The sequence below is a fragment of the Talpa occidentalis genome, unplaced genomic scaffold, assembly GCF_014898055.3.
Source record: "Talpa occidentalis isolate TD23 unplaced genomic scaffold, MPIMG_talOcc4v2.1 talOcc4.16, whole genome shotgun sequence".
Lineage (NCBI taxonomy): Eukaryota > Metazoa > Chordata > Mammalia > Eulipotyphla > Talpidae > Talpa > Talpa occidentalis.
This window is the reverse complement of record NW_023601653.1, coordinates 38,243,931-38,257,375: the sequence shown is the minus strand read 5'-3', so window position 1 is coordinate 38,257,375 and position 13,445 is coordinate 38,243,931. Positions and strand designations below refer to the sequence as shown.

The 13,445-nt window shown below is 41.8% G+C and overlaps 1 protein-coding gene and 1 long non-coding RNA gene across 2 annotated transcripts in view; both read left to right on the top strand.

The window, feature by feature from the left end:
* IRAK3 (interleukin 1 receptor associated kinase 3) overlaps window positions 1-12,429 on the top strand; it is a 49,211-nt gene extending 36,782 nt beyond the window's left edge. Inside the window, 4 exon segments of the mRNA XM_054696762.1 lie at window positions 7,727-7,925; window positions 8,525-8,587; window positions 8,676-8,840; window positions 11,179-12,429. Coding sequence (XP_054552737.1) covers window positions 7,727-7,925; window positions 8,525-8,587; window positions 8,676-8,840; window positions 11,179-11,694 — 943 coding nt within the window. The 3' untranslated portion in view covers window positions 11,695-12,429.
* Window positions 381-5,209, top strand: LOC129145962 (uncharacterized). The gene is made up of 3 exons (XR_008552211.1): window positions 381-913; window positions 1,272-1,360; window positions 5,191-5,209. It is a non-coding gene; the product is annotated as an uncharacterized LOC129145962 (long non-coding RNA).
* Window positions 12,430-13,445: the final 1,016 nt, after the last annotated feature.

Sequence of the window (13,445 nt, the reverse complement as noted above, 5' to 3'; positions counted from 1 at the left end):
CTTGGCAACACTTGGGCCACTAATATGCCATTCCTAAGCCAGTGATCTAAGATTACTCATGGTTTCAGATGCTCCTAACTGATCATATCAACACATGCTTGCTTCTAGAGACTCAGCATTATACTTATGTAAACAATATAAGCTAGTTTAATAAGAATAGGTACAAATAGTATAGGGCATACTGTACAGTAGGAACTTATGGAAAAGAAGTTCTTGGAATTCAGGGTAGTTGAGTGAAAACTTTCTGGAAGAAATCCTTTGGAAAAAGGATTTGGATAAAAGTAAGGGGAAGAGGGTAAGGTACTTTACAGACTATGGAACAGCATAAAGAAAACCCCCAAGCACAACAAGCACAATCCATCCTGACTGCATGGGTAAGCACTAATAATTTAAGGGCATATGGTAGATCCAAACCAGATTAGGGAACTCAGTGGAAGCCATAGAGCTTTAGACCTGACATAAAAGCCTATTGAATAACTTGTTATTTGACCGAGGAAATGGCTGAGACAGGGGTTGGTAACTTGCCTGTAGACACATATCTGTAGATGGGAAAGGGAGGAGCAATGTCATGTTTCTGTGAGTCCAACAATTGACTCCTACCTGGGATTCTGGATTATGTTGGATTTGTTAGGGGGAAAGGATGTCCTGAGATAATCTCATACAGGCTTTGTGGACTCCACCCCCACTCCAGACTAAAGCCATCAGGACATTGGGAAAGACAAATCCCATCACCACCAAGGGGAGGGTGGCTGGGACCTGAGGGTGGAGTTGGGCAGCCAGGTTGGATATAAAAACCAAACACGTGGGCCTTGCTCCCTCTCTCTGGCTCGCGATCGCTCGCCTCCTGGCTTCACCGCTCCTGGCTGGCGGCCAACTGAGAGCGCCATTTTGGGATTCCTGATCGGCGGATCGGGTAGGACGCATTTAAAACTTTGTCTCCCACTTTTCTCCCAGAGCTGTACATTTCCTCATTTCCCTTTCCGTTGTAAATAAACCTTTTATTAACCTTTCACGTGTGCCTGCAGTAGAGCATTGATAAGTCCTTTTAAGCGCGCGGGTGAGGACCCACAGTCAGGCACCCCGTTTTGTATCGGGGTTGCTCTACAACAGATTCATAGGCAAAGACGAGGAAATTGGGCAGGAGAGGGAAAAATAATTAGCATGTGGAAATTTGGAAATGTTGACTTCTCCTGAAAATGGTGGTAGGCAGTGGAACTTAAGGGGGAGACTAGAACTGGGGGTCTGCATTGGGAATCTGTGCCTTGTTCCAGCAGTGAGACTAAATAGTGTTCTAAGGAAGATGCTGTCAAGGACACAGCTGCAGAACACCCAAGGAGGAAACCAAGCCCACATTTCAAAGGTATTTTCAAGAAGTCTGGTGATTCAGTTAGCCCAAAAATGTCTTAGTAATTTGAACTCTTCAAAGAGAATGTTATAAAAACAAAATTCATTTCCAGATGCTGGAATTTGAGACGGAAAGGGATTTAAAGAAAAGAATCTTGAAGAGTTGAAGTCTCTGTTCTTGGCAAAAGACCCTCACATTTTATTTGGGAAAAGAAAATGTTTTTGAATTTATAAGATCATATAAAAGCATCTGAAAGCAGTAAATCTTCTTATTTCCATACTATCCCTTAGCAAGCATAATTGTTTTCACATTTATGAAAAATTTCAAGTTGAAATGCATTTTATTGTTGGCATTTTTCATCCCAGACATTCATTCCTATTTATCTCCAAAATGAGGAGATAATCTTGGTGATCATTTCTAATCTTTCCTATATGACCATGTCTCTCATCACTATTGCTGTTTGTCTCCTGTCAAGTTACACAATTTTTCACACATGGGAGGTGATCTTGGAAAGAAAAGAAGGAAAAAGTCATTTGCTTAAAAGTGAATATTTTAAAAACAGAAACTGATCAAAGATATATAGTCATAAGCACATGGTAAACTTTCTTTGTGAGGAACTAGAAAGAGTGGATGGTCGGGAAAGAGGGTGAGAGCCACAGACAGGCCCCTTCCTGTAACTGGGACATCTCACATAAGGACCAAGCTCCTCCTGCTTTCACCCTTTAGACCTGAGGTGTCCAGCTCAGTGTTTTGTAGGAATGGCAGAGTCTACAGGAATTGCTGTCTGCTTGGTTGGTTGGTTGGTTGTTTCTTTGATTAACCATACTCCTCCCTTCCATCCTCCTCTTTGAAAATCTATTTTTGCTTTTTAGAAACATTATAGACAGAAGCAATTTTTCTTTCCAGACTTTACTATTTCCCTCTAGTGTGTCCCTTCTTCTAAAATATCTTAACATGTGCAGCTCTCTTACCCACCTGTGACCACACAGGTGCTTCTCTCTTTTTTTTCTTTCTCTTTTTCCTAATAAACCTGTCCTTTTAAAATGTAAATAAATAAATAAAATATCCAAATATGTTCATTTTTCTAAGGGTTGACAAGAGTAATTAAATGTTACATAATTTAAAATTTCTCATAGTAATCCTTTCACTACCACTCTCTCTAGACTTCAACATTCATTTATTTATACACATAGATACATAAATGCTTGCACACATACATGCCAAACAATATTTTTTTTTCTCCCCATTGTCATAAAAGATCTGGAAATGTTGTTTTAGTCCAGTTCTTCCAGAACTTCTCTGGAATTATTTTGAGATGCAGCCGATACCATGAAACCTATTAACCCAAGTGTCCTCAGATTTCCAGGGTGATTGTGCAGTCTCCTGGACTTTTGTTGCTTTAAATTAGTGTCCTTGAACTTCTAGAGATACCCTACCAAGTTCCTTGGGATTCTGAACTAAGGTGGTGGATGTAAGATGGACAATGGCCAGCCTACATCTTCCAAAGCACATTTGGAGACCCCACCTGTGTACCAAGCATCCTTCTTGATTTTTCTCATTTACTATTATAACCTTCCTGTGTGGTAAGCATTATCAGATCTTTTGACCTTTAAGGAAACTGAGACTTAGGAGAGTTGTACTAATTTGGTTATTTTTTTATTTACATTTTAATTTTTTTAAAAAGATTTATTTATTTATACAAGCACTGGGTACAGTCCGAAGCATGGGAGGGTGAGAGAATTCACCAGAGTCAGAGGGGGGAGCAGAACAGGAAGACTGAAGTACACTGCTGAGGGGAGCAGTGGGCGGCAGGAGGGGTCTGCGCACCATATGAGACCCTCGCCTGGTGGCCGGGGATCAAACCGGCGCTGCAAAGGCTGCAGGCAGCTTTGCAACCCAGCACTCAACCACTGCGCCACCAGGGAGGTCCTACATTTCAATTTTTTTTTAAAGATTTATTTTATATAAGAATTGGAGTATAGGCCAGAGGTGCAGGAGGGTGAGAGAATTCACCAGAGACCGAGCAGGTAGCAGAACAGATGGACTGAGGAAAACACTACTGAGGGGAGCAGTGGGTGAGACAGGAGAGGTCTGTCTCACCATGTGGGTTTCTCCCTGGCTGGCCAGGAATCGAACCAGCGCTGCTGAGGCTGCGGACAGCTTCACAGTGCCGTGGTCAACCCGCTGCGCCACCAGGGAGGCCTTTATTTACATTTTAAAAGGACAGGTTTATTAGGAAAAGGAGAAAGGAAAAGAGGCACCTGCATAGTCACAGGTGGGCAGAGAGCTGCTGCTGCTTTGCCTAATTTGGTTATTTGAAAGAGAAACACTGGCTATTGACTGGGTATTGACAATACTGGCTATTGTTTTTGCTCACACAGCACCAGTGGAGCAAAAACAAGCTTTAATACTGTCTCTGAGTATTATTTGTCTCAGTGGGAAAAAAAGAGGGAGAAATTGTAAGCTCCATAATCCAAGGGGGAAGAAGGGTTTCAGCTTCATATTTAGGGCTAAACGTACTGTATGATTAAAAGCAGGGAGGACTGCAGCAAGTTCCCAGAGAAACCGGGTCGTCTGGTAGGGGAGGACCCTTTCAGGAGGGGTATTTTGGTATTGCAACAGCATTGACACATAGAGCAAGATGTCCTGTTGCCACAATTGTCATGGAGAGGCCAACTGGGTCCTCTGTCCCTCCTTAGTGGAGTCAGACTTTTCGTGAGAGTTGCCAGGAACTCAGTACCTAGGCTGTTGGCACCAATAACTCCCCCCAAGACTCTTTAACAATATATAGCTTTACAAACCAATCATGGGCTTCCTTGTCAAACATGGTATTTGCACTTAAATTCAAATCATGCTTTACAATCTAAGTGTATCATCTTACTTTGTATTTAAGACCTGAAAGCTTCAATTAAATTAGGAAATAAACTGGTAAGCAAATAAATCAACTCTTACAGCTTTGGTTTAGGGGTTCAGATTCCCAAAAAGAGTTGTCTTAGTGACCCCCAGCAATTGAGAGAGTAAGTGATAGACTCAGCGTCAGGATGTAAATTCACCTTGTGTAAGATTTTCTCCATCTCCTCCATGTGTCACCATCTCTGGACCTTCTGGTAGAAGAATTGTGGAGAGAAGTGATGGCTACTTTGTAAGTAGCTTTGTGGGAAAGAGTAGAAGTAGGTTATAGAAACACCAAATTGAAGGTGTGAACCACTGAGGTATTTTATCTTTTTTTTTTTAAGGTTTATTTTATTTATTTATGCATACAAGAACTGGGGTGTAGGCCAGAGGTGAGAGGTGGAAGGGTGAGAGGATTCACCAGAGACAGGGGGGAGCAGCCAGTGAGACAGGAGAGGTCTGCGGGGATCAAACCGGTGCCACAGAGCAGTGGCTGGCTATAGCTTGATAGTGCTGAGACCCCAACCTCTGTGCAACCAGGGAGGCCCAGAGGTGTTTTATCTTGTCTTTATTCTGTTAAGTCTGTTTTTTACCCCTGTAGGATAAACCTTTTCGGTTGACCTGCTTGGTAGCTGAAGGCACTTTATGTTTGAACATTCTATTTAAGGTTGAGGCAGGAGAAAGAATCAGGGTAGAATTGATTGTTGAAGGGCCTTTTGCAATTCCCGCGTTCCTAAAACAAGACATCCCTCTTCCTCAGCTAACATTAACCTCTATTTAGAACAGAGTAAATCACTGGACTCAAAATTTATGTTATACCCTAAAGTCTGCTGGTAAACAACTTGTCTTTTCACCAAATATCATTATTCAAAGTGTAACTGCAGTGCCCTAGAACAATTTCACATTCTTATTGATGGCCTCTCACTGACCCCACGTCCTCTGTGGTTTTACAGCATAACACTTTGTGGTTACCCAGCTCACCTCTGCCTAACTCTTACAGAAGCATGATTCACCAGTTGCCGGAAGCTTCCGCCAGTTTTGCTGAAGGTCAAATAAATGGGTTAACTTATGGGTTTTGTTACTGTTGTGGCTTTTTTTCTTTTATATTTAGAAAAGATCTATTCTTCAGGAATTCTACATATTTTGCAGCTTCAGCTTTTGGCCTTCTATACCTTCTTTTACGCAGGGGTAGAGGAAGCCAAGGGTTAGATGTTTGATATTGAATCTGGCATTCGGAGCTTCCCTGCCCTCCTCTCGTGCTGCAGTGGGCTGGGGGAGTGGGAGGAAAGCCGGGTTCTCAGTACCGGAAGCTGAAGGGCAGAAGCATGGGTCCTATTAAGGAGAGGTAATGAGCCTCTCAGCCCACCGCAGCTCCCGGCACACCTGGCAAACCCCTCCTCAAAATACCCTGTAGCCTGAAGCGAGTAGCGCATCTCCGGAGTCCCAGCCTCGATCTGGCAAGTGTAGTGTACACCTGTGGAAGAAGTAATTATACACAAAATGTCTGTCCTCATCTAGTACTGGAGAGAAGGAGGATGTGACCCTAGTGTGGCCCCATCTTCAGAGGTCTGTCAGAATCGTCAACAATGTTCTCCAAACGAAGAAATCTAAGAATGGGGGTGGAGTGACCCGGATGTGACTGTATAGGACCCAGGCTGGCTTTAGAAGCTGCCATGTTTGACATATTTGGGGAGAAAAGACAAGGCAAAGAGAAAAATTAAGACTACCTGTATTGATACAGGTCTTGAGGACCTTGCTGACTTTTCTGCTCACAAATACAAGGATCACATAGCAGTGAAGACCATAGGGCTGATGGGTAAGGTGGAGTCTTGGGATATTGCAATTCTCCTACCATCCTTAGAGGAAGGAGAATGAAATAAAGTTTAGGACATATATTTTTCTATCCTTAACGGGACCTAGGAGTCCCTTCATTTTGCCTGTCAACTCAGATATAGACAAACACTTGGCTAGAACTTGTGAGGCCTTTGTTTCAAATCCTCTGAATAGAATGAGGATTCTGAATACTCTGAATAGTAGTCACCCTGGCCATTCAGATCTGTGGAACTGTCTGCCTGTCAAGCTATCTGTACTGGGACAGGAAGAGCTTCTGGTGATTTTGTAAGATACAGTATTTGTTTGGGATTAAGAGTTTGTTTGTTGTTGTGCTATAGCTATTATTTGTTTTGTGCTATAGCTATTATTATTTTTTTAAGTTTATTTATTTATGCATACAAGAGCTGGGGTATAGGCCAGAAATGCAGGGGGTTGAGAGGATTCACCAGAGATAGAGTGGGGAACAGAACAGGCAGACTGACTGAAATTCACTGCTGAGGGGAGCAGCGGGTGAGCCAGGAGAGGTCTGTTGCGCCATGTGGGTTGCTCCCTGGTGGGCCAGGGATGGAACTCATGCTGCAGAGGCTGCGGATTGCTTCATAGTGTGGTGCTTAACCCCTCGTGCTGCCAGGGAGGCCCCAATTATTACTTTTTGTAACAGTATGTGATACTACAGATACAGCACTTCACATTTCACATAGGCAGGCCTAGTGTTAGAAGCTCTGCTTCAGGAGATGCAAAGCAACCTCATATAAGTAAAATTGAGAAGTAGAGAGCTTTCTCTTGGCCCACCCACCCCTTTACCAGTGTATTTTATGACTAATTACTAATCATGATCTTAGTGACCATTTACCCAGCATACTGGGTGCCGGTAGGCTCTTCATTATCTCACATCAGTTTTCTTCAATTCACATGTGGGGAGAGGTGACACTGACACTTATGGAGTGGAGCGGCCTGTCCGCAGTCACAGTGTGCCAGAGGCAATGTTGCTCCCTCTTCTCTTCCCTCTCTCACTCCTCTCTAACAGCCCTTCAGAGGTCAGAGTAAGCTGCTGCTTCCCCTTAAACAAGGTGCTAAGTGATTATTAAGATTTTTGTGTGATAAACAGCTAAAACTGACTCCAGACACTTTGCCTTTGCCTCTGCAGATCTTTATATTTTAAATAAGACTCGCAGACAAGAAAGCTGTAGAGGAGAAACAGTGCAGTAGGGTTATTATTAGGATGGGGGCTACCAAAGAGTTTAGTCATTGCAGGTCAGCACATTCTGCAGCACAGCTCTGTGTACATAATAGACAATGATTAGCTGATGGAAACTATTCATAGTCTCATTATGTGTAAGAATAGCACAGGAAAGCTGCTTTGGTTAGCTTTAATTTTTCCTATTGACAAAATGTCAGCTTTATCCACCAAACTCCATAGGTAACTGTAAATTTGAAATGGCCACTCTTCCCAGGTCAGGTTTTTAATCTTAGGTTTTCTATAACACCTGGATTTATATTTAAGATAAGACAATGCTCTCTAGTTCATGGAAAATCATGGTATGGCTTTAGTTTATTAGTGTTGGGCATTAACTGGATATGTAGGTGAGCTTGTCCTGTTTTCACTGAAATGTCTTTATCATGTTTTGTCTTGTTTGTCCTTGATCACAATTTTAGTGCGAACATACTTTTGGATGATCAGTTTCAACCCAAACTAACTGACTTTGGCATGGCACACTTCCGGCCCCACCTAGAACACCAGAGCTCTACCATAAGCATGACCAACAGCAGCAGTAGACGCCTGTGGTACATGCCAGAAGAGTATATCAGGCAAGGCAAGCTGTCCATTAAAACAGATGTCTACAGCTTTGGAATTGTAAGTACCAACTGCTGGTTCACAAAGGAGGCATTTATTGTTAAGAATGCTTTAAATTCTAGGGCCTCCCCGGTGGCGCAGTGGTTGAGCGCTGGGTTGCGAAGCTGCCCGCAGCCTCTGCAGCGCCGGTTCAATCCCCGGCTGCTCCCCGGCCACTGGAGGAGGGTCCCACATGCCGCAGACCTCTCCTGCCGCCCGCTGCTCCCCTCAGCAGTGTACTTCGGTCCTTCTGCCTGCTCTGCTCCCCGCTCTGGCTCTGGTGAATTCTCTCACCCTCCCGCGCTTCTGACTGTACCCAGTGCATGTATAAACAAAACAAACAAACAAACAAATAAATAAATAAAACATGCCTCTATATATAAAAAAAAAAAAAAAGAATGCTTTAAATTCTAGGAATTTCTCAAGGGTTTTAGCTTTAGGACTTACTGATTTCTTGTTACTCATTGTCTTATATATGAATTTGTATCATTAAATAATAAAAATACAAAGTAATTCATTAGAATGAACAGTATTCATTGTTATCAGTCTTATGGTTAATTATAACTAATTATGTGTTTATAGCTAACATATGTAGCCAACGTTCTATATGTTCTTTGCAGGTAATCATGGAAGTTCTCACAGGTTGCAAAGTAGTGTTAGATGATCCAAAGCATATTCAGCTGGTAAGAATTGTCTTCATTTCTGCATTGTTTCTTGGTTATTTTTCTGACAGAGTTCTAAATGGTAATGATTGTCTTCTTCTCTTCCTAGAGGGATCTCATTATGGAATTGATGGAGAAGAGAGGCCTTGATGCATGTCTCTCATTTCTAGATAAAAAAGTGGATCCCTGTCCTCGAAATTTTTCTGCCAAGCTGTTCTCTTTGGCAGGCCAGTGTGTGGCAACGCGGGCAAAATTGAGACCATCAATGGATGAAGTGTGTATAGACGTGGTTTTGCTTAAAACTGAGCCCATAGAACCATGGAAAATCTAAGTTGGATAAATTGTGTATCTAAGTGAATTCTTTATCATTGAGACAAATCCCCCCAACAGAAAATTCTAACCCAATAACTTTGCCAGATTAAAAAGTCACATCCAATAAGGACTGGTAGAAGTGCTTATGGGTAGAAGCAAGACACTGCAAAAAAAAGTAATGAAAAAATCAAAGTGAGTAATTTGGAAAGAATATTTTTTTAGCCTTCATTAAGAGATCAGAGCTATTTAGTGTTCCCTTATTGATTTTTTAACTTGGTCATCTATTTGTTGATTTGAGGATACATTTGTATTTGTATTGGTATTGATTTGTTCAACAAATGTCTGTTTAATGCCTACTTAGCATGTAGCAGACTGTACTGGCACTGAGGATACAAAAGTGATCAAGATACAGTTGCTTCTCTAAAGTTTACAATCCAAAGGGAGAGTAGATTAGTAAACATGGAATTCCAGTGCAGCAAGGTTAGCATAATGATGGATGGCAGCCCAGGCTGATAGGGGAGCCCAGAGTCAGAATACCTCTCAGTCTACGCAAGTCAAAAAGCTTCTTGAAGGCAATTAAGCACTGATCTGAAGAACAGATTGGTTTTAGGCAGCAGTAAGGCTGGAAGTACATTCTAGGCAGAGAGAATCTACATCTGGCAAGACTCACAGGTGATGGGTTCCTCAGGTCAAAGACTGCAGGTAGTCCCTGGTGGCACAGGTGGTTGAGCGCCACGCTGTGAAGCTGTCCGCAGCCTCTGCAGCCACAGTTTGATCCAACCCAGCTGGCAAGGGTCCCACATGGTGCGGCAGACCTCTCCTATTGCGGCCGCTGCTCCCCTCAGCGGTGTATTTCATCAGTCTGCCTGTTCTGTTCCCCGCTGTCTGTGGTGAATCCTCTCACCTTCCCGTGAATCTGCCTATATCCCAGTTCTTGTATAAATAAAAAAAATAAATCTTAAAAAAAAGGAATTAAAAAAAAAAAGACTGCAGGTAGTTCAGCATCATGGAAGTGGGGTGGGGGTGAAGGAAAAGCTGGGGTAGTTAAAATAATACAAGGGTCCAGGTGATACAACAACATGAATTCCATCCTAAGTGTTTGGGTTTTATACTGAGCCTATCGTAGAGCCAACATGGAGTTGACATAATCAGAATATAAAGAACACTAGCCAGGGAGTCAGGGGAACTGCATTCTAGGGCTGACACCACCACTAAGTGCTGTGTGACCTGGAATCTTGGGCCCAGGAAAGAGTCATGAGATATAGAGTAGAGAGAACATGGAATTGGAAACCAGGAGATCTGGGGTCAAGCAACAGGTTCACTCCTTACTTGCTAGTAATTTTGGCAGACTTTTTCTGAGCCTTAGCTTTGTTATCTGTAAAATGAAAATAATAATGTTGATTGTACAAATTAAATGAGGCAGTGTATCTGAAAGCACTTTGTAAATTATGAAACTTTCTATAGGTGTGTATTGAATATATATATTCCATTGCATGTGTGATTCTCAATTCAGGCTGCACATTCACATCAATTGGGAAGGTTTCAAAATACATATTCATTAGAAAATACTGACCTCCACCCCCCCCCACCAAGTCATACCTTTTGAATGACAATTTTTAGGTTGGGGGTTGTATTTTAAGGGATCTGTATTTTAAGAAAACTCCCCTAGATATCTCTGTCACTTGAGACCTACAAATTAGGTTCATCATCCGTCAGCCCCTTCCAATTCTCCACATAATAAAGGTTATAGTTAAAAATGTAGACCTTTCGGGCCTCCCTGGTGGCGCAGCAGTTGAGCTTTGGGTTGCGAAGCTGCCCGCAGCCTCTGCATCACCGGTTGGACCCCTGGCCGCGGGGTGAGGGTCCCACATGGCACGCAGACCTCTCCTGCTGCTCGCTGCTTCCCTCGGCAGTGTACTTCATCAGTCTGCCTGCTCTGCTCTCCGTTCTGGCTCTGATGAATTCTCTCACCCTCCCATGCTTCTGACTGTACCCAGTGCTTGTATAAATAAATAAATAAATCTTTAAAAAAAAAAATGTAGACCTTTCTGGGGTCACAAAGTAATTGGACAAATCTAGACCTAAAGTCAGTCACCTGATACTTAATTAGCTTGTAGTCTTTGCTACAGGCCATTTAATTCCTCATTAAAATGAAGGAGTTTAGCAAATCTATAATGCCTTCTAACTCAAAATTCTATAGTTAGTTTCATTAAAATAAAAGATCATCCTTAGTAGATAGAAAAGAGACAAAAGGAAAGGTTATTCAAGTTTAACTCAATGTTTGCTTCTTGATTAACTAGGTCCTAAGTACTCTGGAAAGTTCCGAAGCCAGATTACATTTTTCTGAAGATCCTCCCACCTCACTGAAGTCCTTCCGATGGCCTTCTCCTCTTTTCTTGGACAACGTACCAAGTATTCCAGTAGAAGATGATGAAAACCAGAGTAATCGATCACTGCCTCATGACAGAGAGTTCAAGAGAGATAGAATGACTCAGAAAATTCCCTTTGAATGCAGCCAATCTGAGGTTACGTTTCTGGGCTCGGACAGAAGAATGGGGAGTAAGAGAAATGAGGATGCTTGCAATTTGCCCAGTTCTTCTTGAGAAGCGGGTTGGTCTCCAAAGCATGCAGCTCCACCCCTGGACTCAAGGGCCTGCCATATGAATATGAACCCTGCTGCAGAGGCCCCCAGACATTCTTACAGGAGCAGGCCAGTGGAGACTAGCTGTTCCTCCAGATTTTCCTGGACTGAATGTGAACAGTGTGAAAAGGAATCCATTTCACCAGAATATGAACAAAAAAAACAAGCATTGTGAAGGCACCTGAGTGTGGGCATCATATGGAAAACACACTGTCTCTGAAAGAAATTCCAAGAGGTGGGGAATGCAGGCCAGCAATCTGGACCATCCATTCCTTCCTTCCCAATTCCCAAATTCAAGTTGTTTAACAATGGTTTTATCAGGGTAATTGTCTTTTTATCAAACGTAAGCTAAAATAGTCTTTCTTAAAATGGTAGGCTCCAACTTCAAACAAAACAATCAAAACCTGCCAAAAGGGACTAGATTTTAAAGTCTTTTCTATCATCAATGTGAGTCCTCAAAGTCTATTAAGTCTACCAAATCATTCCATTGGATTCCATTTTTGGTTTAACTTGCTAAGGAAGATTGTAGGAAATGTCTAACTTGTTAATTGTTAATAGATGATTTTAAATGATGATTTTTCTATTTATCTATTTTTCTATTTATCCCTGTCAAGTCTGTCTGTCTACAGATATGCCAGGTTCACCCTTTGGGTTCTTGCCCAAGATCTGTATTTCTGTATTTAAACTCTTAAAATGATATCACATATACTATGGTTGTTGACTGTTACTACAAAATTTTAAATAAACTTTGAGACTATTATATCCTGAGTAGAATGCAGTATTTTTAATCAAGTCATTTTTGTTCCTGAGAAAATGGTCACAAGGGCCAGGTCAGCTTTTGTTTGATTCTATGCTTTCCAAATCCGTTCATTTACTCTTGTTATTTCCTGGATCTTCCCCCTTCAAACTCTTCCCCAACCCTTCAGGGCCCAGTAGAACTGTGGTCCTGGCAGAAGCTTCCCTATTCTCTTCAGCCAGAAATACTTGCTTTTTCAGCAAGATCTTTGTATTTCTATTTACATTCTCACCTTCTGAATTACATCGAAGTTGCCTGCACCATCTTCTCTTACTAGATTGTAAACTACCTGTATATGTTCACTACTGTTGTTATTACAAACTGTCACAAACTTTGTGGGTTAAGGCAACATAGATGAATTATTTTACAGTCTGGAGGTCAGGTGTCCTTTTCATTCCTTCTGGAGACACTGCAGGAGAATTCATCCCCTTTTTTTTCTAATCTCCAGAGGCTCACTGCATCCTTTGTCTCATGGCTTCTTCTGCCATCCTTAAACTCAGCAACATAGCATCTTTGAATCTAGATCTCCTCTCTCTTTGACCTCTTCACCTATTTCTCTTAATTTGGTCCTCCTGCCTCTCTCTTTTAAGGATCCTTGTGATTGAATTGGGACCAGATGATATAGAGAAAATTTTGCATCTCAAGTTCCTTAATCTAATCTCACCTCATGTTCTTTTTCTCCTGTGAAGTAATAAATCAACAGGCTTCTGGAACTGGGATATGGGCATTCTTTGGAGGGGCTGTTAATCTGGTATCATATTCTGAGTGTGTCAGGCTCATCTCTTTGGGGCCCAGCATGTTATCCTACACTGAACAGGTGTTTCTTTATAAGTTAAGTTGAATTAAATTATCTCTGTGAACCCACAAATCACACATTCAGCTAGAGTAAACATTGCAGAATAGATTAACAAAGTGGGGATAATGACTATCTTTATGATGATGGATAGAAATACTCCAAATTTCCAGAGGATTTATGAAATTGCCCTCTTCAGTATGTTTATAATAAAAAAAAAAAGTACACCTCTACCTTTCTGTGCATCAGAGGGACAGACCTGTGGTTTGTTTTTGTTTTTAATGAATCAGAATGGTTGTATTAATAATAGCCAAAGAGGGTTTAGGTTCAAGAACAG